Genomic DNA, 25,012 nt, shown 5'->3' on the forward strand with positions numbered 1-25,012 from the left:
GGACATCTAGGTTGCTTCCATGTCCTGGCTATTATAAACAGTGCTGCGATGAACATTGGGGTACACGTGTCTCTTTCCCTTCTGGTTTCCTCAGTGTGTATGCCCAGCAGTGGGATTGCTGGATCATAAGGCAGTTCTATTTCCAGTTTTTTAAGGAATCTCCACACTGTTCTCCATTCAGAGCAGAAAAAGAAATAAAAGGAATCCAAATTGGAAAAGAAGAAGTAAAACTCTCACTATTTGCAGATGACATGATCCTCTACATAGAAAACCCTAAAGACTCCACCAGAAAATTACTAGAACTAATCAATGATTATAGTAAAGTTGCAGGATATAAAATCAACACACAGAAATCCCTTGCATTCCTATACACTAATAATGAGAAAACAGAAAGAGAAATTAAGGAAACAATTCCATTCACCATTGCAACGAAAAGAATAAAATACTTAGGAATATATCTACCTAAAGAAACTAAAGACCTATATATAGAAAACTATAAAACACTGGTGAAAGAAATCAAAGAGGACACTAATAGATGGAGAAATATACCATGTTCATGGATTGGAAGAATCAATATAGTGAAAATGAGTATACTACCCAAAGCAATTTATAGATTCAATGCAATCCCTATCAAGCTACCAACAGTATTCTTCACAGAGCTAGAACAAATAATTTCACAATTTGTATGGAAATACAAAAAACCTCGAATAGCCAAAGCGATCTTGAGAAAGAAAAATGGAACTGGAGGAATCAACCTACCTGACTTCAGGCTCTACTACAAAGCCACAGTTATCAAGACAGTATGGTACTGACACAAAGACAGAAATATAGATCAATGGAACAAAATAGAAAGCCCAGAGATAAATCCACGCACATATGGACACCTTATCTTTGACAAAGGAGGCAAGAATATACAATGGATTAAAGACAATCTCTTTAACAAGTGGTGCTGGGAAATCTGGTCAACCACTTGTAAAAGAATGAAACTAGAACACTTTCTAACACCATATACAAAAATATTTCTCTAAAATGATATCTTATTGTGTGTAATCTTCTGTGACTTGCTTTCTTCATTGGCATATTCTAAAGCTTGTCCTGGTCCTTTCCATGAACACTTAAGTATAAGCTTAATGCTACATATTATATATTTTTCTCTGCTTGCAATACTTTACCCTTTTCTCCTTTTACAATTATTATTTGATATAGTATAATAAGTTATAATCTCCTAAATCAGGAGCCAAATGATTGAAGTCAAATATTGGTTATACCACTTATTAGGTCTGTGATATTGTACATGTTAACCTCTAAACCTCAATTTTGTAATGAATAAGCGAGTACATACCTCAGGGAGTTCTTGGGAGATTTCAGTGAGTGAATACATGAAAAACACATGAGAGAACCTAGAAGAATTAATTGAAATATTTGTTATATTTATAATATATATTTTATATACACACACAATAATTATTATATATCAGGTACCATTTCAGGTGAACAAAAAAGGACAGAATTTTTATTTTACTTTTTTTCTTTTTGGCTGCCTCATGCGGCCAATGGAATCTTAGTTCCCTGACCAGGAAATGAACCTGGACCCTCAGCAGTGAAAGCGTGTATTCCTAACCATTCAACCACCAGGAAACTCCCAAACTTTCTGTTTTTCTAGAGCCTCAAACCTATATGCAGACATTGGACATTACTGTTTGGACATTAAATATAAATATAATAAATAACTATATTATAATAATATGTTGTATGTAGAAAATGGTAAAGCTATGAGGGCAAAAAGTTGCAGAGTTGGGTGCATGAAATACAACTTCTATATAGGATGATCAAGTTAGGTCTCTTTAAGGAGAAAGTATTTGAGCAAAGATAGAGATGTAAGAGTTATCCATACCCATATCTGGGGGAAGAGTACTCCATGCAGAAGAAATAATCATACAAAACCGAAGGCAGAAGCATGCTTGGCTTGTTATGTAAGAGCAGGGGAACAGGTGTGGCAAGCCCAGGTTGAGAGACTAATGCTGCTGCTGCTAAGTCACTTCAGTCGTGTCCGACTCTGTGTGACCCCATGGACGGCAGCCCACCAGGCTCCCCCGTCCCTGGGACTCTCCAGGCAAGAACACTGGAGTGGGTTGCCATTTCCTTCTCCAATGCATGAAAGTGAAAAGTGAAAGCAAAGTCGCTCAGTCATGTGTGACCCTCAGCGACCCCATGGACTGCAGCCCACCAGGCTCCTCCATCCATGGGATTTTCCAGGCAAGAGTACTGGAGTGGGGTGCCATTGCCTTCGAGAGAGAGAGAGAGAGAGACTAATAGAAGATAATAATAATAGAAGATAATGGGGCCAGCTCAATAAATGTCACCTAAAAATAGGCAGGGAGGCCTGGTGTGCTGCTATTCATGAGGTCTCAAAGAGTCGGACGCGACTGAACTGAACTGAAAAATAGGCAGGCTTCCCAGGTGGCTCAATGGTAAAGAATTTGCCTGTTAATGCAGAAGGCACAGGAGACATGGGTGGGCAAGAGCCTCTGGAGGAAGGAAATGACAACCCACTCCCTATTCGTGCCTGGAAAATTCCATGGACAGAGGAGCCTGGCAGGCTACAGCCCATGGAGTCACAGAGTCAGACACAATTGAGCACACATGCAAAAATGGCCATAATTCCATCAACTCTCAGTTGAGATGTCACTTCTTCACTGCAGTGTTCTCAGATTTACTTGGTTCAGTTCAGTCGTTCAGTCGTGTCCAACTCTTTGTGACCCCATGAATCACAGCACACCAGGCCTCCCTGTACATCACCACCTCCCAGAGTTCACTCAAACGCACATCCATCTAGTTGGTGATGCCATCCAGCCATCTCATCCTCTGTCGTCCCCTTCTCCTCCTGTACGCAATCCCTCCAAGCATCAGAGTCTTTTCCAATGAGTCAACTCTTCGCATGAGGTGGCCAAAGTACTGGAGTTTCAGCTTCAGCATCATTCCTTCCAAAGAAATCCCAGGGCTGATCTTCAGAATGGACTGGTTGGATCTCCTTGCAGTCCAAAGGACTCTCAAGAGTCTTCTCCAACACCACAGTTCAAAAGCATCAATTCTTCAGTACTCAGCTTTCTTCACAGTCTGACTCTCACATACATACATGACCACTGGAAAAACCATAGGCTTGATTAGACGGGACATTTCTTGGCAAAGTAATGTTTCTGCTTTTCAATATGCTATCTAGTTTGGTCATACTTTCCTTCCAAGGAGTAAGTGTCTTTTCATTTCATGGCTGCAATCACAATCTGCAGTGATTGGAGCCCCCCCAAAAAAAGTCTGACACTGTTTCCATGTTTCCCCATCTATTTCCCATGAAGTGATGGGACCAGATGCCATGATATTCGTTTTCTGAATGTTGAGCTTTAAGCCAACTTTTTCACTCTCCTCTTTCACTTTCATCAAGAGGCTTTTTAGTTCCACTTCACTTTCTGCCATAAGGGTGGTGTCATCTGCATATCTGAAGTTTTTGATATTTCTCCTGGCAGTCTTGATTCCAGCTTGTGCTTCTTCCAGCCCAGCATTTCTCATGATATACTCTGCATATAAGTTAAATAAGCAGGGTGACAATATACAACCTTGACGTACTCCTTTTCCTATTTGGAACCAGTCTGTTGTTCCATGTCCAGTTCTAACTGTTGCTTCCTAACCTGCATATAGGTTTCTCAAGAGGCAGGTCAGGTGGTCTGGTATTCCCATCTCTTTCAGAATTTTCCACAGTTTATTGTGATCCACACAGTCAAAGGCTTTGGCATAGTCAATAAAGCAGAAATAGATGTTTTTCTGGAACTCTCTTGCTTTTTCCATATCCAGCAGATGTTGGCAATTTGATCTTTGGTTCCTCTGCCTTTTCTAAAACCAGCTTGAACATCTGGAACTTCACAGTTCATGTATTGCTGAAGCCTGACTTGGAGAATTTTGAGCATTACTTTACTAGTGTGTGAGATGAGTGCAATTGTGTGGTAGTTTGAGCATTCTTTGGCATTGCCTTTCTTTGGGATTGGAAGGAACACTGACCTTTTCCAGTCCAGTGGCCACTGCTGAGTTTTCCAAATTTGCTGGCATATTGAGTGCAGCACTTTCACAGCATCATCTTTCAGGTTTTGAAATAGCTCCACTGGAATTCCATCACCTCCACTGCCTTTGTTCATAGTGATGCTTTCTAAGGCCCACTTGACTTCACATTTCAGGATGTCTGGCTCTAGGTGAGTGATCACCATCGTATGGTATGAAGTCATGATCTTGGTCATGAATATCTTTTTTGTACAGTTCTTCTATGTATTCTTGCCACCTCTTCTTAATATCTTCTGCTTCTGTTAGGTCCATACCATTTCTGTCCTTTATTGATCCCATTTTTGCTGAAATGTTCCCTTGGTATCTCTAATTTTCTTGAAGAGATCTTTAGTCTTTCCCATTCTGTTGTTTTCCTCTATTTCTTTGCATTGATCACTGAGGAAGGCTTTCTTATCTCTTCTTGCTATTCTTTGGAACTCTGCATTCAGATGCTTATATTTTTCCTTTTTCCTTTGCTTTTCATTTCAAAGCTATTTGTAAGGCCTCCCCAGACAGCCATTTTGCTTTTTTGCATTTATTTTCCATGGGGATGATCTTGATCCCTGTCTCCTGTACAATGTCACGAACCTCAGTCCATAGTTCATCAGGCACTCTTCTAGGCCCTTAAATCTATTTCTCACTTCCACTGTATAATTATAAGGGATTTGATTTAGGTCATACCTGAATGGTCTACTGGTTTTCCCTACTTTCTTCAATTTAAGTCTGAATTTGGCAATAAGGAGCTCATGATCTGAGCCACAGTCAGCTCCCAGTCTTGTTTTTGCTGACTGTATAGAGATTCTCCCTCTTTGGCTGCAAAGAATATAATCAATGTGATTTCAGTGTTGACCATCTGGTGATGTCTATGTGTAGAATCTTCTCTTGTGTTGTTGGAAGAGAGTGTTTGCTATGACCAGTGCGTTCTCTTGACAAAACTCTATTAGTCTTTGCCCTGCTTCATTCCATATTCCAAGGCCCAATTTGCCTGTTACTCCAGGTGTTTCTTGACTTCCTACTTTTGCATTCCAGTCCCCTATAATGAAAAGGACATCTTTTTTGGGTGTTAGTTCTAAAAGGTCTTGTAGGTCTTTATAAAACCGTTCAACTTCAGCTTCTTCAGCATTACTGGTTGGGGCATAGACTTGGATTACTGTGATATTCAATGGTTTGCCTTGGAAACGAACAGAGATCATTCTGTCGTTTTTGAGATTGCATTCAAGTACTGCATTTCGGACTCCTTTGTTGACCATGATGGCTACTCCATTTCTTCTAAGGGATTCCTGCCTGCAGTAGTAGATATAATGGTCATCTGAGTTAAATTCACCCATTCCAATCCATTTTAGTTCGCTGATGCCTAGAATATCAACATTCACTCTTGCCATCTCCTGTTTGACCACTTCCAATTTGCCTTGATTCATGGACCTGACATTCCAGGTTCCTATGCAATATGGCTCTTTACAGCATCGGACCTTGCTTCTATCACCAGTCACATCCAGAACTGAGTATTGTGTTTACTTTGGCTCCATCCCTTCATTCTTTCTGGAGTTATTTCTCCACTGATCTCCAGTAGCATATTGGTTTCAGATTTCCTAGACAAGGACATATTCTTTTGTTATGTGCACTTAAAAATTATTTTAATTGTGTATCATAACAGATATTAACAAAACCACACAAAATTTAAGTGTATGGCACTTTGATTTATCCTTCCCCAGATCAATTATTAGAATATTGGCAGTAACTTAGAAACCCTTTGAATGCTTCTTAATCAGTCATCTCAAGACATAATCACTATCTTAACAGTAGCTTTTCTTTTGCATGTATTTGATACTTATCCACATGAAATCATCCAGTACATATTCTTTTATGTTTTCCTTCTTTCCTTGGGCATTATGTTGCTGCAGGTGACTCTGTTGCTCTTTTGTTTTCATTACTCTGTGTGTTCAGTCCATTCAGTCATGTCCGATCTTTGTGACTTCATGGACTGTTGCCCACAAGGCTCATCTGTCAATGGGATTCTCTAGGCAAGAATACTGGAATGGGTTCCCATACCTTCCTCCAGGGATCTTCCCAACTGCCAGATTGAACCTGTGTCTGCCTGCATTTCCTGCCTTACAAGCGAATTTTTTACCCACTGAGCCGCCTGGGAAACCCTTCATCACCATACATTATTCTATGATTTATGTGTCCATCGTACCATTGATAGGCATTGAATTGTTCACAGTTTTCAGCTATAATTAGTAATGCTTCTGTAGAGATTTATGGACATATTGTACTTTTGCATTTATTTTGTTAATTTATATGTGATTAATCTGTCATGTATTAGTCTAACATCTCCATGAAGGCAAAGATGTTTGTGTTTGCCTTTCCCCTTTGTATTTTTTACATTAAAGAGGCCAATTAATATGTTTATAGTTAATTAGCCAATAAAACAAATGTGAGAAATTGATTCCAAGTATTTCAGTTTGAATTTTGAAGTATTCTTCAATAGAAAAATTTTTTATGTGTCAGGTTTAATGCATCGGTTTTCTTATTGTATTTTATTATTTTTGCTTTTTTTGTATGTGTAATATGTGTATTTTCTGATCTATATAACAAAATAGTATTTCCAAAGGATAAACATGACCCAATGTTCATAAAACCAATCGTCTAATATTTGAGGATTAGGTACTCCTATTATTTGAGTTCAGATATATTTGGAATATAACCCTTTTGTGAGCCTTGGTTTCACCATTAGTACTAGTTAATACTAGTTAGTATTATAACTTTTTCATCCTTGGAAAAGCTTCTTAAAATATTTTGTTTCCTGTTCACAAGACTGTTATTTCTTTTTTGATCCCTAACTCTAATAAAGTAACTAAACAGTAAACCAGAAAAAGTCTCCCCCCAGAGTGGAAAACTCTTTCTTGAATTATCAGACACTTAAAAAATTGAATTTGAGAATTTATATAATGATGTAAGAATTTCAGTTCTCTATAGAACTTCCTACTATATGGAAATGAATAAAGATCAATTGAATTCCTTTGTTTCCTTCAAAAGATAGAGAAGTCAAGATAGTATGTAACCTGTAAAATTACATTGCTCTTCTTACAAAATGTATCGAAAATGTTAAGTTTCAGTTCAGTTCAGTCGCTCAGTCATGTGTGACTCTTCGCGACCCCATGAATCGCAGCACACCAGGCCTCCCTGTCCATCACCAACTCCTGGAGTTCATTCAGACTCACGTCCATCACGTCAGTGATGCCAACCAGCCATCTCATCCTCTGTCGTCCCCTTCTCCTCCTGCCCCCAAACCCTCCCAGCATCAGAGTCTTTTCCAATGAGTCAACTCTTCGCATGAGGTGGCCAAAGTACTGGAGTTTCAGCTTCAGCATCATTCCCTCCAAAGAAATCCCAGGGCTGATCTCCTTCAGAATGGACTGGTTGGATCTCCTTGCAGTCCAAGGGACTCTCAAGCGTCTTCTCCAACACCACAGTTCAAAAGCATCAATTCTTCGGCACTCAGCCTTCTTCACAGTCCAACTCTCACATCCATACATGACCACAGGAAAAACCATAGCCTTGACTAGACGGACTTTTGTTGGCAAAGTAATGTCTCTGCTTTTGAATATGATATCTAGGTTGGTCATAACTTTCCTTCCAAGGAGTAAGTGTCTTTTAATTTCATGGCTGCAGTCACCATCTGCAGTGATTTTGGAGCTCAAAAAAATAAAGTCTGACACTTTTTCCACTGTTTCCCCATCTATTTCCCATGAAGTGATGGGACCAGATGTCATGATCTTTGTTTTCTGAATGTTGAGCTTTAAGCCAACTTTTTCACTCTCCTCTTTCACTTTCATCAAGAGGCTTTTTAGTTCCACTTCACTTTCTGCCATAAGGGTGGTGTCATCTGCATATCTGAAGTTTTTGATATTTCTCCCAGCAATCTTGACTCCAGCTTGTGCTTCTTGTGATCTACACAGTCAAAGGCTTTGGCATAGTCAATAAAGCAGAAATAGATGTTTTTCTGGAACTCTCTTGCTTTTTCCATGATCCAGCAGATGTTGGCAATTTGATCTCTGGTTCCTCTGCCTTTTCTAAAACCAGCTTGAACATCAGGAAGTTCACGGTTCACATATTGCAGAAGCCTGGCTTGGAGAATTTTGAGCATTACTTTACTAGTGTGTGAGATGATTGCAATTGTGCGGTAGTTTGAGCATTCTTTGGCATTGCCTTTCTTTGGGATTGGAATGAAAACTGACCTCTTCCAGTCCTGTGGCCACTGCTGAGTTTTCCAAATTTAGTAGCATGTTAATAATACTTGTTCTTTTCATCCCAAACTATTTCTTCTTATAAAATTCTGAATTAAGTAAAATTTTTGTTACTAAAGCTTTAATGCACATTTAAATATTACATTCCCATAAAATTACAGTGTAAATAATTTTTTTTACCTTAGAAATTGAAATTACTAAATTCTATCTAGAGTACACTTCTATGTATCTTCATATGTATCTTCCATGTATCTATACATGTATCATATGTATCTTTTATATTGGCATATCATATTACATTTGGGGCTTCCTTGGTGGCTCAATTGGTAAAGAATCCTCCTGCTATGCAGGAGACTGCCTGCAATACAGGAGACACAGGTTTGATCCCTGGGTCAGAAGAAGGAAATGGCAACCCACTCCAGTGTTCTTGCCTGGAAAATTCTATGAACATAGGAGCCTGGTGGGCACAGTCCATAAAGTTGTGAAGCATCAGACACAACTGACCTACTAAACCACCACCATTACATTTATTTTAAATAGTTATAATGACTTCTGGCATACGCATTTAAGAATACACTTAATAAGAACCAATGATTATCATTAATTTAGTTCCTGATGTTCTCATGCTCCTGTACTACAAGCATGTGTAAGCTGTGTATTTGCCAGATGCCAGAAATAAAAGCCTCATATAAGCCTATATTACAGAAATAAAATAAAAGAGTGACTTGTGCAAAGGTTCACTGTATAGTGATTTTATTTCCTTTTTCCTTTTTCTTCATCCAGAGCCGAATTCGTAGAATGTGGAATGATACGGTCCGAAAGCAGTCAGAGTCTTCCTTCATTACTGGAGATATAAACAGTTCAGCGTCACTCAACAGAGGTAATTAGAAATAATTTTTCATATTTATTCTTTTTGTGATTACTTTAAGAAGTTCCTAAATACATTTCTTTATTTGCAACTTCTGGACTTTGTTCCATGTGATAGGAATATTGCAAATATATAAAATGTGGTTGAGTGTAGCAGTGTATTCCATTATTCATAAGGCTTCTTTTCTCAATCCTGAATTTTCAGATCTTTTTTGAAAGTAAGTTAAAAAGTGAGAAATTTCTTTCTCTAATCATCTGCCACTGCTGTAAACTGGTGAGTTGTCAGGCCTCATTGGAAGCTGTGAAAATGGGCAATTATGTGGCTATATAGTCTGCTAAGCATCATAGAGTTTCACATTGTCCCAGGTATAGAGCAATTTCTTAGTCTTTGTGGAAGTAAAATTATACTGTCTAATATACTTAAGGCAACCTGTGTATTTGTGGAAAAATCCTGTCTAATCTTAATATCAGTAAGATGTGTTCAGATAATATTGGATATTTAAAGATACAGAAGGAAAAACCCACTATATGTAAATTTTATACATATATGTATATAATAATTCTTTCGGTGTGTATATGCTTCTGGTTAAAATTTTTCTGGAATATCATTTAGATTTTAAAAACGGTGTTCCCTTAACTACTATTTTGTTTGTGCTTGATCTTTCTTATTCCCTCTGTCTCTCTCCCTCTCACTTTCTCCCGCTCCTCCCCTTCCCCATCATAAGTGTATGTGTGAGTGTGTGAGAGAGAGATTAAAATTAAATTGACTAAAAAAAAAAAAAATTAAATTGACTGCAGTAAAAATGGGTAGAAACAATGTTTGTGCAGAGCTGGGGTACACTACAGTCTGTGCTGGGAGATCTTTGGAACATAGTTTTATCTTGGGGATGGTGCTGGCATGAGCACATTTTAATCAGACTGTCCTAAAAGAGACATTTTTTGATGCATACATTCGGTGGTTATTTTCATGACTTTTTTATGATCAATATTGTTATTTTTATTAGCTCCAAACTAGAATTGTTTGCTTTAAACCTGCTTCTGTCTACTTTTTGTTACATCAAATGCTACTTAGCAACAACTAATTCACTAATTATGGCTTATGATTAAGAATGATTCAAATACTGGTGTTCTTGATTACTTTTAGTCAAATAAGTTGCATCTTGTTTATATAAAAGAAGTTATAAAAAATAGTGTCTAAGTTAAATTTGATTTAGGGATTCATCCATGTTGTATAAATCTTGATTGACTTCCATGCTTATATGTGTGGTAGTGATAAAGTAACTATAACCTAGTGATGATATTAAATTTTCTACAACACTTTTGCTTAAGTAGAACGGTGAGTGCAAATATTCTTGCAAATATGAAGAAAATACATTAAAATAAAACAATTACCTTCTTGTATTTTTTTTCAGTTTATTTTACATAGTATCTCACAAGTGTTCTCTTTTTAAGTTTACTTTTATGATTAGTTTTATGAAAATTTAAATATGAATACTCTTAACTCTTTGACACACTTTCTAAATCAGAGCAAATATATTGTCTACACATCCCTCCAAAGTTTAGGAAATAAATTGCTTTCATAGTGACAGATTTTCTTTTTACTTTAAATAATATATAGAAATAATACATTGAAAATGTATGGCAGATTCATTTTGATATTTGGCAAAACTAATACAATTTGTAAAGTTTAAAAATAAAACAAAATAAAAAAAAGAAAATGTATAGTATGCTCCTTTAAGAAAACTATTCTTTTATTCAAAGCTATTCTTATTAATAAGATTTTTTGTTAGTATCTTGCATCTAATGATCACAGAAAGCATAGAATGTATTATTTAAACAAAAGATGAGGTTTGATTGTAATAATGCAGCATTTATTTGCTTACTGTGAAGACAGAGAACATGTAAACTACTTGGCTTAGCATTGTGATCTAGATTTATATTGACATGAAAGCATGTAGCTTTATTAAAAATTATTTTAAATGAATAATTTTTATGACCTTGATTTTAAGGTCAATTGCACTATGTAAGATTGCTTTGCTCTTTTTAGTTCCTTCTCAGAAATTTCATCAACTTGGAATATGTGCTATGTATGACTAGGTCAATTTAAAATATATTTAAAGAAAATAATAATATTTTATATTGTCTGATTATATATTAAATCTGTTTTTAAAAATCTTTAGTTTTAAAGGATACTTCTTAAAGTTATTGAAGAAAGCATACAAAATTTCTTGTGATACCCAGTAAGTTATTTGATGATGACTTTGGGGAGAGGGTAAAACTGACTTTATGGTTTGTTTGAAGTATGCCTATGCAGTGATCTTTTCCTTCAGGATATATATTCTTCCTTTTACTCAGTGACTTTAATGGGGAGACATCATAGTGATCTTCCTGATCTCCTGTATTAATTTCCTAGTCCCCCGAGTCAGAAACTCCTCATTTTGTTCTCATCTCATTATTTTTTATCTTAGATGAGTGCAGTACTTTAAAATTTTATTTCTTCATATAGTGTCTCTGAAGCTAGTCTTTAACTTCCTTCTTTAATCTTGTCTTGTTCCCCAGGGTCCTATCTTCCCTGCATTCAGGCGTGTGTATCATATTTAGGTAGGTGGCATATAAGATTCACCCTTCCAGATAAACACTTCAGTCACCTCAGCACATAATTATTTACATCTATGTATTCAAAAGATTATATTCTCTATTATTAAAATAAAAATGTTAGGCACTACATCTTTACATCTTCATATATTCTAACTTCCCATTCATTCTTAGTTTCTTACAGTTATAAGTTTTTAATTTCCAACTTCATTTTCCTTTCTTTCTAAATTAGATATTTTAAATCTCTTATGTTTGTCTTTAGAGTGCTTCTGACCTTTGAAAACTACAAGAAGTTGTCTAAAAATTAGTCTTATTTTCAATTCAGGATTTCTTTTCTATTCATACCACTGTCCAATTCATTTAAAGAAAATTATCTTAAATTTCTGTATGTCTTATCATCTGTTCTTCCAAATAAGAACCATTATTATCATCTTTGGGATTCATTAAGAATAGAAGATCTACCACGCGGTGAATAAATCCTTCTCAATGGTTTATATTTTTTCAAATTATCTCTAATGTTGGTTCTTGAACAAACTAGTTATATCCTATGTATCAGATTATTTGTCTAGAATCCCCAATGTGATAAATTTGATTACCATTGGGATTGTACTCCTTGGAATCAAGCAAGACTTTGGAAGATTTATTGATAATTTTCAAATTTATGAAATCATTCTTAGACATTCTCTTGGGGATTTTGTTATTTGGTCACCTCATCTCTTTAAAAGCTTTCATTACATTGACCTTGGAATATCTATATTTTGAAGATGTTTTCCAAGTGTTCAGTATACATTTTCAGACATTTTTCTTCTGATGACTTGTTTGCCACAATGCTACACACTCATACAAATCCAGAATTTCATGAAACCAATTCCCCAAATCCCAGAACTAACATCAAGTTAACTTCACCCATGCCACTGTATACACAGGGAGAAGAAGCTTTCTGAGAGCCCTGAGGTGATGGTTGTTTACAGAGAGTTTCAGAGAAAGCTAACTCTGATCAAGCCATGTTTCACAAACCCCACAGGATAGTTTGTTCCTTTGTTCATTTAAATATATACAATTTGCATATACCTTGAAGTCATCCTCAGTTCTCAAGCTGCTCCCAGGACAATGGAACGCTAATTCAAATTTTTGGTAGCTCAGAACTCCTGATAGTAGTAGAAACAATTTGTAGCTAAGGTTAGGTTTCCCACCTGTATCCCCTACCCAGTCTCTACTGGCCAAACTGAATTCTGAGTATTTAGATTAGCAAACTTGAGTTTGATCCAAATATGTAGCATTTGATGAGAAATTCTCTGGTAGTTCAGTTATAATAATTGTTACATGTTTCCACTCTTTTTGTAGATATATATAGAAATTGTGATATTTTCTGAAATGAGATCTTATTAGGCTCTATCATCATGAATAATATTTACAGCTTTCATTTTCTTTTTAATAGTTGAATTGACATCAGAAATTTCAATTTAGAAACAAGGTTTGGTAGGTAGCTGCTACCAATATGTCTGAATTATCAAAAGGTGCCTCCCCCCCTCCCAGCTGTGGACTGCAAAAATGTGCCCCATTTGAGTGGGAGAACCACCAAAAAGGCATTTGTCCTGGAACAATGACTTGGCTAGTACTGTGAATTTTATTTTCCCTTACTTCCCATTCTCCATCCCATCAACATCCCACACAATGTAGATTTTTCTTCATGCAGATATGACCAGTAAAGCTGTGTTTATGTAAGCCAAGTTTAAGTGTTATGTGGCAGAAGACTGTCTAATCTGTAGCTGTATTTTACATAGCAGCTTTGATTATGAAGTGTTAACCTAGGAACTTTCAGTAAATTGCTGAACTTTTCAGTGTCTTTGCAGTACGGATATAAATAGTACCCACTTCAGAGGGACCTTGAAAGGATCGAGTTAATATATCATAGTTGCTTACAACATGCCAGGAACATAATAAGTACTATTATTATTATTGTATTCACAAGTTTATTAATATTTTCTAACAACTGAAAACTGATTCTTGCCAATGCTCTCAAGTAATCAGATATTAAAATTCATCATTCATTGCAAAGGTTTCTTTTACTTTGTAGTTTCTAGTAATAGGTGGGAGGAATGAAGTAATTACCTGAATGTCAAGTAAAAGAAATAATTTGCCTAGTATGGTGCTTCCCTTGACACTAACAAAAGGAAATAAACTAGTAAAACTGAATTGTCTCTTTTGAATTAAAAATTAAATGCAAATTACACCTATGTAGTTGCATTTTCTATTTTTTATTTGTATCTGTATTTTAGCATTGAGGAAATAAATGTAAAATATTTTTTCTCCCTACCTTAGATAGTATAAACAAGCACAACCTTCTCTTTCCTCCAAGCCCTCCTGTGCTTCAGAGGCTTCGAGACATTAGCTCAATGTAGACCGGTCCTCTAGATAACCAGATACATAGCAGAGTAGGAATATGACTTGTTCCCTTTTTAAATTCATGTCTTCTCAGAACCTATATTGTCTTTCCCAGGAAATCGGTCATTGGGACAGATGAAACTTCACAAGAATCACTGGCTGTCTCCTTAAAATTTAGGCTACTAAACATATTTTATTTTTATATTTTTAAGAAAAATGCAAATGAAAAATATAAGTGGTCTTTCACTGTAATTAATGATTCATATATATTAAAACTACTAGGGTGAATACTCAAACTCATTCATCACCTTATTAATCTCAGTAAGTATAATTTGGCTTACATGCATATGATATGTCTTATTGCCCCCAAAGCCTTGCTGTTTTGAAGGATTATAAAATCATTGGCTGTAAATATTAACCAGATTCTATTATAATTTGATATCTATTTGTGATATTTGTAGACACCGTTAATTATATGCCTAAGAGAACTTGCATAGCTAACAGATCAGACTGGGCTATATAACAAATTACTTTGTTATGAATAAGTATTATGATGACATGAGTGCAAATGCAGTAAGTATCCTATGCATGGACACATTTTATATTTGAGATTCACCATTTTATTTATATCTAGTATTTTTCACTTTTATATTTGTGATTGTTAATGAGGCAACAGTGATTTCTGTGTTTCTTTTCCTTTCTATGTGTCTTCAATATTCTGAAAGTATATGGTAAAATAAGAGTATCTCCTGTTTTAGGAAAATCAGTTCAATACACAAAAGCAAAATGGATACAGATTTTAAAAGTGAAATATTGCATCAAATAGATAATGTAACAATGCTACTAATAACCTGATTCCTTGATTCCTCAAGGAAGACCAAGTAACTTTCAGAATGAACTTTCCATTGCAATATGAGATATATTAAATATTGATCTCTAGTCAGTCTGGGGCATATGTTCTTGCTATAAATTGTTAGCAGGAACTGAAAAAGAAAAACCTTTAAAATGCTTGCCCAGTGAGTCCTGCTTATGTTTTGCTCTTAACTTTGTCCGTTTGTTAGGAATCCTTGAAATCATCCAGGCTGTTGCAGCCAACTGTACAATAGTAAAAATGGCGTTATTACTATTGTTATTATTATTATAATTTTTAAAGATCTCTTCACAAAGAGGGTTATTTATGTAGAGTAGATTTCTTATTTTTATAGAATATGATCTTTCTCCCTTTATATTTAATTTATAGTTAGCAGTATCCCATACTGCTTTGTTATAAACCAAACAAGCCACAGTGAGATACCTTGATAACTTCTAAATATGGTGCTATAGAACATTTCCAATTAGTTTTAAAATACTACTATTTTGTGTAAGTTGCTGAGGATGTAATTTTTTTATTTTAGAGAACAGTATCTTTTTTGAGAACTAAATATGAATACTCCAACTTATCTTCAGAAATTACTAGTGTTCTTTTCTCTGCTAGAACACAATATGCTCCTTTTTAGCCTTCATAAATTTGAAATTTCTCCATTATTGTGTGTAACTGTCATTTTCTTATTGTACACTGTTCACTATTTATTATCCATTATCTTTATATCGATGAAGAACTTGGGTTTCTTGGTAACTTGTCCAAAATCATGTGGTTAATAAAGTACAAAATCTAAATTCCAAACAAGGTCTTTCTGACCAGAGAGCCCTACTTACAGCAATAAAAATTTTCATTATTTTCTTATGATGACAACTTTTCAGGAAGCTTACTGAGGATTAGAATTAGAGATCTTTTCCAAGAATGTATTTCAGAATGATTTTTATTACCTTGTATGGAAATAAGTTGTTCTTAAAGCACAGTTATTCACATCTTTATTTCTTAATTGCCTTGATATAATATTCATTTCCTTTCACTTTATTTTGTTCTAAGCACAGTTCTTTAGTATGGATTCATTCATCCTACTCACTTAGGGAAACTGTAAGATATTGTGAGTAAATTGGGAGATGGATTGACAATACCATTTTTTTACAAAATGATTTGATATTGAATATGCAGAATTACTAACTGTTTAACTATATGTTTAAATATAACTGCAGGACTTAGGTTGCAAGAATTTATGATCATTCTTTTTCCTGGAAGTTCTCAAATACCCAAAATATCAAGAAATTTTATTAGTAGAATCCTTTTCTCTTTTATTTTTAATTTCTTGTGTTTCAGTAAAAGGATGAATATTTTGATTAGAGAAAAGATTATGTTAAAAAAAAGCTTGTAAATAGCTTCTGCCTATAATAATTTAGTAATAGAACCAAAGATATAACTTTTCCACATCTCTATATTCCTGAATTTGATGTACCTTGAACTGTGTTCTCTCAGAGGGCAGTATAATAATACTGAGAAAAAAATTGAAAATTTATTTGAGTTGATTTCAGTTAGGCAGTGTTAATGTTGTAAGTTAAACTTATTAGTTTCATGTGCTAATTTCAAGTTGAAAAAAATCTATGAAACATCTTCTAATTCAAAATCTAAAAACAAAACAAGACTGAACCTCTCATCTGGAAAAATGGTCCTACTATATTATAAACATAAAAGTTGTAATGGCATAAATGCAATATATAATATCCAAAGTTAATTGAGTCATCACTTGTTCTGATTTTTTCTAAGAAATAGATTATATTAATTTATATCTGCTATTCTGAAAGTGAATAGAAGCTAGTTCATTTACATGGAAAATTAAAATGTGGAAATAGGATATATTTTTAGCATAAATAAAATCTTATTAGGAAAAAAAAATACTTAAATTGTCATTGCCAATAATTCTGTAGTATCCAAAAGCCCCTGTTTATTGCATAGTGAATCTTTCATTTTATATAGTTCAACCTTATATACAACATGCCATTTAAAAGTAAGTATTTATGTGATAGGCACTCCTTTGATCTTGTAATAGGCTTTCCTTATAACTTATTATTATAAAGGATGTGGGTTCTTCAAAAACCAAAACAAGTTACCCATCACATTCATAGAGTAATTTACAACCCCAGAAAATCACTGGAGAACCAAGATAGGTTTAAGATGATATTACAGATTGAAGGAAGAGAGTTAGTCTTGATGTAGGAAAATAGAAACAATATGTTTCCTGAAATAGCCTCAATCTAAAAACAGAGCTGAGCTGATTATGATTATATGAGAAAATAAGTTTTCTCTGAAAAACATTATCAAGAATCTCTGTATTCATAGACACGTTGTTTTAATTCATATCTACTTTTCTCTATATACTTTTTAAATAATGTTTCCAAATTTAAAATTCAAACTTTAGCTGGTATAGGCTTCCCCTTGTGGCTCAGACAGTAAAAAATCTGCCTGCAATACAGGAAACCTGAGTTTGATCCCTGGGTTGGGAAGATTCCCTGGAGAAGGGAATAGCAGCCCACTTCAGTATTCTTGCCTGGAGAATTCCATGGACAAAGGAGTCTGGCAGACTACAGTCCATGGGGTCTCAAAGAGTTGGATATGACTGAGCAACTAACACTAACTTTCACAGACTTTCTGCATGTGAGTTTGGATAATTTGCACACTATAAGTATGCCAATATAGGGCAAAAAAATCTATGAAAAGTTATATTTTCTTCAAATTGGTATTTTAGGTTGTTTAATTATTATATTTTCCTTTGTTCTAAAATTTGTTTCATTCAGCAAAAAATCACAAGAAGTTTGTGATTTACAAATGAATATAACTGTGGGAATAACTACATACCACATTCTATACACTACATTCTTACTAAAAAGAAATGTGATTTACTGCTTTTTTACCTGTGGTTAAGCACTTTGGGCCTATTATATTTGGGCTCAGTATTCTTGTTTTGAGTACTATGCCAAAGTATTCAAAATGTCTAAGTTAAAAGCATACAGAAATATATGGCTCTGACCACAAAAGATGAGTTTTAGAGATGAATGACTGAGTAGTATAGGTTCACCATTTCTACTTGCAGAGCATCCACCTCCTATTTTGTGAAGCAAAGACTCACCAAGAATTCTGATTTCCAACCCTGCCACCATTGACTTGAGTAGTCAAAAAACATAAGATCTCTGAGAAAGCTTGCTTTCAGCTAATTATGTAAAAAACAACAATGAATACCTAATGGCATAAGTTTCTTCAATAAAGTACAACCAGGTTGTGTTGCATTTGAGCAAAAAAAAAAAAAAAAAATATATATATATATATATACACACACACATATATATACACATACATAAAATAATACCTTAAAGCTTTTAGAAGAAAATATATTTTAGATTTTAGATTAAAGGAGTTCTTAAAAATAAAATAACAAACATAAACTACAAGAAAAAGATAATATTCTCAGCTCAAAATTTAAACAGTACTCAAAAAAGGTGAGCTACTAGAAGGAGATGTAAACAGTACATGTAACAACAAAATGTTAATGCCTACATTGCAATGAATGTCTTCAAATTAATATATAAAATTCAACAGTCTAATATGTATGTGGGAAAAAGATATGAATCGGCAATTCTCAGAATAAAGAACACTTACAATCAACAAATATATGAAAAATTACTCCATCTCTCTAGTATTCAGGAAAATGCAAAGTATAAGGGTAGTATGATACATTTCATACTCTATCAAATTGGCAAAATGTCAGCCAAACAATACTAAATCCTGGCAAAAATTTAAGAAATATGGACTACTTGTGAAAGTGTGCATTGATACACATGTATTTGAAAAAACGGAAAATGTGGGCAACATATGACCCAGTAATTTTACTTCTAAGTATGTATTGTAGAAAAACTCATGTATCTAGACAAGAAGACATGTTTAAAGCCAATTAGCACAAAATAAGGGAAAAGAGAACAGGTAAAATCTAGGCCTCCTGACTCTAAAGCTCTGAATTTACATATTAAAATAGAGGCAACACCTCTACATTCAGAATATTCCATTTTATACTGAACTAACAATAATCCAGTCTTTACTCTGGAGACAACATGTCATTGAAATCCATATTAATAGATTTCCAGTGAATGAATTAGCTATTAAAAGAAACTGAAGTATCTCTCAACCATTTGAAAGAAATTTAATAGGCAGGTTGATTAAAATTTAATAGCAAACTTGTTGGCTATTAAAAGTGCATAGTGTGATAAATCAAGATGTCAGCTCTTCAATTTATGACTTTGGGAAAAAGTGATGAACGAGCTTTTGAGTTTCAATAAAACATCTCTTCTTTGACACTTTGTAATTTAATTAATTGTTTGAATAAAAACAGTGGAAAATATAAAGATATGGTTTCTATGGTTTTAAAATTTGTATCACTTTTAAGGACACCATGCAGATTATTTTACTTATATCATTATAAAAATCTTGTTCTTAATATGTCTGTCTCTATTTTATAAAGTAGCCCTTTAAAATTGATTTAATCATTGCTAGCACTTTCAGTAGATTACATTTGTGTACTGATATTGTTTTGTTACACAAAAAAGCAGAAAAGTAGGAAACAAAATATTTCAAATAGAAACTGCCTATTGAATCAGTTCTCCATAGTTCTAGAGGTCTCTTTTATCTACTTTTATTTGTTATATAAATTAATATGTGAATATGAAAAATAAACTAACCGAATTTACAGAAAAGCATATGATGAAAAAGTAATACACTACTATAAGGTTGCTAATAAAATTTTGTTGAAATGTATTTTTGGAGAAGATGCTAAAATATGTTTGAAAGTCATTGACTTAAATATATTTAAGAAAAACTACCAGAGTAATTTTGGCCACCTGATGTGAAGAGCTGACTCATTTGAAAAGACCCTGATGTTGGGAAAGATTGAATGCAGGAGAAGAAGGAGATGACAGAGGAAGAGATGATTAGATGGCATCACCGACTTGATGGACATGAGGGGTCTGGGTAAACTCCTGGAGTTGGTGATGGACAGGGAGGCCTGGCGTGCTGCGGTTCATGGGGTTGCAAAGAGTCGGACACAACTGAGCAACAGAACTGATAGCTACTGATACTGACCAGAGTCATGTGTGACCTTGAATAAATCATGACTGTCTCTGAACCTGTGTTTCTTTACATATAGTGTGATGATGGTCAGTTCAGTTCAGTTCAGTCACTCAGTCATGTCCAACTCTTAGCGACCCCATGAACTGCAGCACGCCAGGCCTCCCAGTCCATCACCAACTCCTGGTGTCCACCCAAACCCATGTCCATCGAGTCAGTGATGCCATCCAACCATCTCATCCTCTGTCATCCCCTTCTCCTCCTGCCCTCAATCTTTCCCAGCATCAGGGTCTTTTCAAATGAGTCAGTTCTTTGCATCAGGTGGCCAAAGTATTGCAGTTTCAGCTTCAACATCAGTCCCTCCAATGAACACCCAGGACTGATCTCCTTTAGGATGGACTGGTTGGATCTCCTTGCAGTGGAAGGGACTCTCAAGAGTCTTCTCTAACACCACAGTTCAAAAAAGATTTAGATAATGTTAAAATCTCATTCCATTGTAAATTCTTGGTTATAACCTTTTTTCCATTGTTACATTGCCATTGATTAGGTGATATTTACATATGTAAGGTATACTTTGGATATTTCTGAATCATTTCTTCCAGATTTCTTGTTTATTTTAGGTCCCTTGTTAAAGAAAAAGACATGTTTTTTTTTTTTCCTGTATACCACTTTTCTTAAATATTTAAAAAGGAAGTAAAATCCACAGTACTTGCATTCTTGTATGAGCACAGTTGAGCACACAAACATACACCTATTTTGCGTTTAATTTTCACAACTTTGTAGAGACCATTTCCTGCTGAAAGAGTCCTTGCTTTACACTGCAATTAGTATTCTAAATTTCTATAGAAAATACATTATTGGTGAAACTTTTTATTTATACAAAATGAAGTCTCTGCTGTGGGACAGTATTATTATCTGAAGACAAAAGCACAAAGACATCACTCAGGCGTAACTCTGCTTTGTGTAAAACTATGACTTATATGCATTGGTCAATATATATAATGAAAATGACATCATAGAAGACAAAACAAATCTATGCCAAACCAAAGGAGAGAGAACGATGAGGGAATTGAATGGAGGATGAGGTATATTAAGCAGGGAGGAATCATCTGGGTAAAGCTATTTTATTGAATAAACCAAACAGAACATTTACTATGCTGTATATTTATACATAAGAATTTGAAAATTGACGTATATTGATATGTGACTAATAGAGAATGTTTGTATTCAATTGGTTCATTGAATCACCACAGTCTTAAATTATACAATTTTGTCCATTTAATATGATCAATGTGAATGTAAGTGCACTTTTTTTTAATGAAGTGTGAGGGGCGAAGGAGAGTGATAGTTCTAGTTATTTTAAGAGCTTTTCAGTATACTTTTGTTAGCCTGCTGTCAAGAAGAAACGTTGTTTGAATTATGTTTCTGAATCATATAATATAGATTCAAGTGATATCCAACTGTGATCTTGTTTCAGATCTGTTCTTTCCTTCACAATTTCAAAGCAGGTGAATCTGCCTTAGATTTTCAGTCCTCAATTACAGGTATCACATTGAACTAGCCTAGGCAGTGCTGTCATTCAGGGCCTCCCAGTGTCAGAACACATAGTTTAGTTTCCTAAGGAAAGAAATGTAGCAGGTTTGCGGTAAAAGACTACACATTTGAAAAGAATATACTCATTATTCCATTCAAACTTTACTCATTCAAAAACTTTTATATCAACCTCAATATTTAGATTTTTTTTTTAAAAAAAAACCTCTTCTTAAAATGACTACCTTTGATTTTACACTTAGTCTTTTTCAGTAGCACAGGGTCTGACAAAAAACTGTCAGAAAAACCTCTAAGTTTTCAGTGTGGAATATGAAAATCCTATTTTGTTTTCTATCATGCTTTTACCAAAAGTAAAGATTTTGTGCTTAGTCCTCTGTTGACAGCCTTCTTAATGAGCCATGTATGTTGAAATTCAATACTAATTCCTTTCCTATGGTTTTATTAAAGAGCAACCCCTTGTTTCTGATAGCAAATAATCAAGTTTGACTCGACTGTAGTCAGGACGTAATGAATCAAAGAATTAAAGAACAGCTATTTTTACATAGCCGCCTTAAACTGTTTTACCCTATTTAAGTTTTTTGAGTCATAGCAGTCTGTTCTGTTTTTTTCCCCTCTAATTATTATCTGCAGTTAATATTCAGGTAGCATTTACTATTTACAAATAATTATATGAATATTGTCTTTGCTTTAATAGTTTCAGTATTTCATGGCAGGCAGTGCTGTTTCCCCGCCCCCCTCTAATTATTATCTGCAGTCAATATTCAGGTAGCATTTACCATTTCCAAATAATTATATGAATATTTATCTTTGCTTTAATAGTTTCAGTATTATGGTCATCAGTGTAGTATTGGAAGGAAAATAATCACAGTAGATGGCGAAATAGGTGGAGAAACAGTGGAAACAGTGGCTGACTTAATTTTTTGGGCTGCAGAATCGCTGCAGATGGTGATTGCAGCCATGAAATTAAAAGATGCTTACTCCTTGGAAGGAAAGTTATGACCAACCTAGACAGCATATTAGAAGGCAGAGACATTACTTTGTCAACAAAGGTCCGTCTAGTCAAGGCTATGGTTTTTCCAGTAGTCATGTATGGATGTAAGAGTTGGACTATAAAAAAAGCTGAGCGCTAAAGAATTGATACTTTTAAACTGTGGTGTTGGAGAAGACTCTTGAGAGTCCCTTGGACTGCAAGGAGATCCAACCAGTCCATTCTAAAGGAGATCAGTCCTGGGTGTTCATTGGAAGGACTGATGTTGAAGCTGAAACTCCAATGTTTTGGCCACCTGATGTGAAGAGCTGACTCATTTGAAAAGACACTGATGTTGGGAAAGATTGAAGGCAGGAAGAGAAGGGGATGACAGAGGATGAGATGGTTGGATGACATAACCGATTCAATGGACATGAGTTTGGGTAAACTCCAGGAGTTGGTGATGGACAGGGAGGCCTGGCGTGCTGCAGTTCATGGGGTTGCAAAGAGTGGGACACGGCTGAGTGACTGAACTGAAATCACAGTAGGAATTATACAAATGACACTCTTAAAAATTTTAATCAAAGTATAAAACTACTTAGAGTTGAAAAAAATGATTTTGTTTTAGTTTTCATCTTTTCACAATGTCATGGATTTCACATAAGTTTTTTCTTTAATTAAGGAAATATTTATTGATCTCTTAACAACTATCCTAGACATGAGATACAGAGCAGTGAAAAAAACCCTATGTATTCTCTGTTTTCTGGGGTTTACATTACAGTGAAATTAGCACATGAACAGGATTTTCCCATACATAGTGTTATAACTATCTTCCTCTCCACCTCCCACTATCAATTTATTTCTATCTTCAAACTGACTAACCAGTAGGCTTAACATTTTAGTGGCAAATTAGTGACAGATGGTCTGTAAACTTTGATCTTCTTGGAAGTCTTCAGCAATTTCACAGTTATTAGAAGGGGAGTTTACAAATCAGTAGCTATTTGGAGGGAAAGGGAAAAGACAGGTTGGACAGAACCTTGGAAAACAGTATCAGAATTCAAAGTGACCCAATTAAATTGGAGAAGCAGCCAGAAGCAAACAGAACAGACTTGGGCAAAAGACAAATGAAATGCGGTGCAGCTACAGAGAAAAGACATAGGCATAACTGTGCACATAAAAGATGAAGGAAGATAGACTCTGTGCAGGTGTTTAGATAAAAGATTGGGCATTAGCAACAAGCAGAGTTTTTTAGTACAGCCAGTGCTATCTTTCATAACTTAAATGCCTAAATGTGAGTGGGTACTGTGAAAGTAAAATTGTTAGTCCCTCAGTCATGCCTGATTCTCTGTGACCCCATGGACTGTAGCCCTCCAGATTCCTCTGTCCATGGGATTCTCCAGGCAAGAATACTGAAGTGGATTTCCATTTGCTTCTCCAGGGGATCTTCACAACCCAGGGATTGAACTTGGGTCTTTTCTCATCGCAGGCAGATTCTTTACCACAGAGCCACCAGGGAAGCCCAAAGATAGGCATCACATTCTAGGAAAATTGCACTTGTTTGGCACGCCAACAGGAAATATGGCCTTTTGAGATTACAACAGCTATGAGTGTCCATGAAAAGGTATTAACTTCTTACACAAGGTGAATCGAATGAAGCATAATTGTTGAGTTATTCAGATATCTCCCTCAAAATTTCAAACTAGCAAACTCATAGAGCTTATCCAAAACCTTATAGTCTTTGCAAAACATTGATCACCAAACTGCACATCCTGCTCTGTAGTTCCTATAACTGAGCCCATACTTCTTATAACTCTTCGGTTTCAGGACTAAAGTCAGTTTTAGTGACACTAATTATATTAGTTTTAAATGGTGCATGAGGTATAAAAATGAATGATAGTAAAAAAAGCCAACAATGTAAATAGTGATTCTTTTTCTGTCAGGAAGAAGGGTCCTTAACACCAACGATAAAGAGAAAGCTGATTTTAGTTTTAAGTTTAATTTTTTTTTAAGTTTTTATCTGGTTTTAGATTCAACAGCAGGTGGATCTCCAATAATGTCACTCATTAGGACTGTAGTTTAGTAGCTGATTCTTCCTTGCCCTCAGACTTGAAACAGCCTACCAAACTCTTGTGGTAGAGATGGATAGTGTACCATTTCAGCAACACTGTATCAAATACAGCTGTATGCCAATCCATTGCTGCTATTATTGCTGGCCTTTTCTAACTTAGCAGGAATTGATGATAAATAACAAAGCTTTAAAATTCAGTCTTCCCACATTAGTAGATTTCACTGATAAAAGTGCTTTAAATTTAAAATACATTTAAAGAT

The 25,012-nt window shown here is 34.9% G+C and overlaps 1 protein-coding gene across 6 annotated transcripts in view; it reads left to right on the forward strand.

Moving 5' to 3' along the window:
• ADGRL3 (adhesion G protein-coupled receptor L3) overlaps window positions 1-25,012 on the forward strand; it is a 956,872-nt gene that overhangs the window by 913,234 nt on the left and 18,626 nt on the right. For all 6 annotated transcript variants that reach the window (XM_070372463.1, XM_070372465.1, XM_070372461.1 and 3 more), the window contains one exon: window positions 9,117-9,213. In XM_070372463.1, the coding sequence (XP_070228564.1) occupies window positions 9,117-9,213 (97 nt within the window). The remainder of the gene's footprint in view (window positions 1-9,116; window positions 9,214-25,012) is intronic.

Source organism: Bos mutus, chromosome 6 (assembly GCF_027580195.1).
Source record: "Bos mutus isolate GX-2022 chromosome 6, NWIPB_WYAK_1.1, whole genome shotgun sequence".
In the NCBI taxonomy this organism is placed as follows: domain Eukaryota; kingdom Metazoa; phylum Chordata; class Mammalia; order Artiodactyla; family Bovidae; genus Bos; species Bos mutus.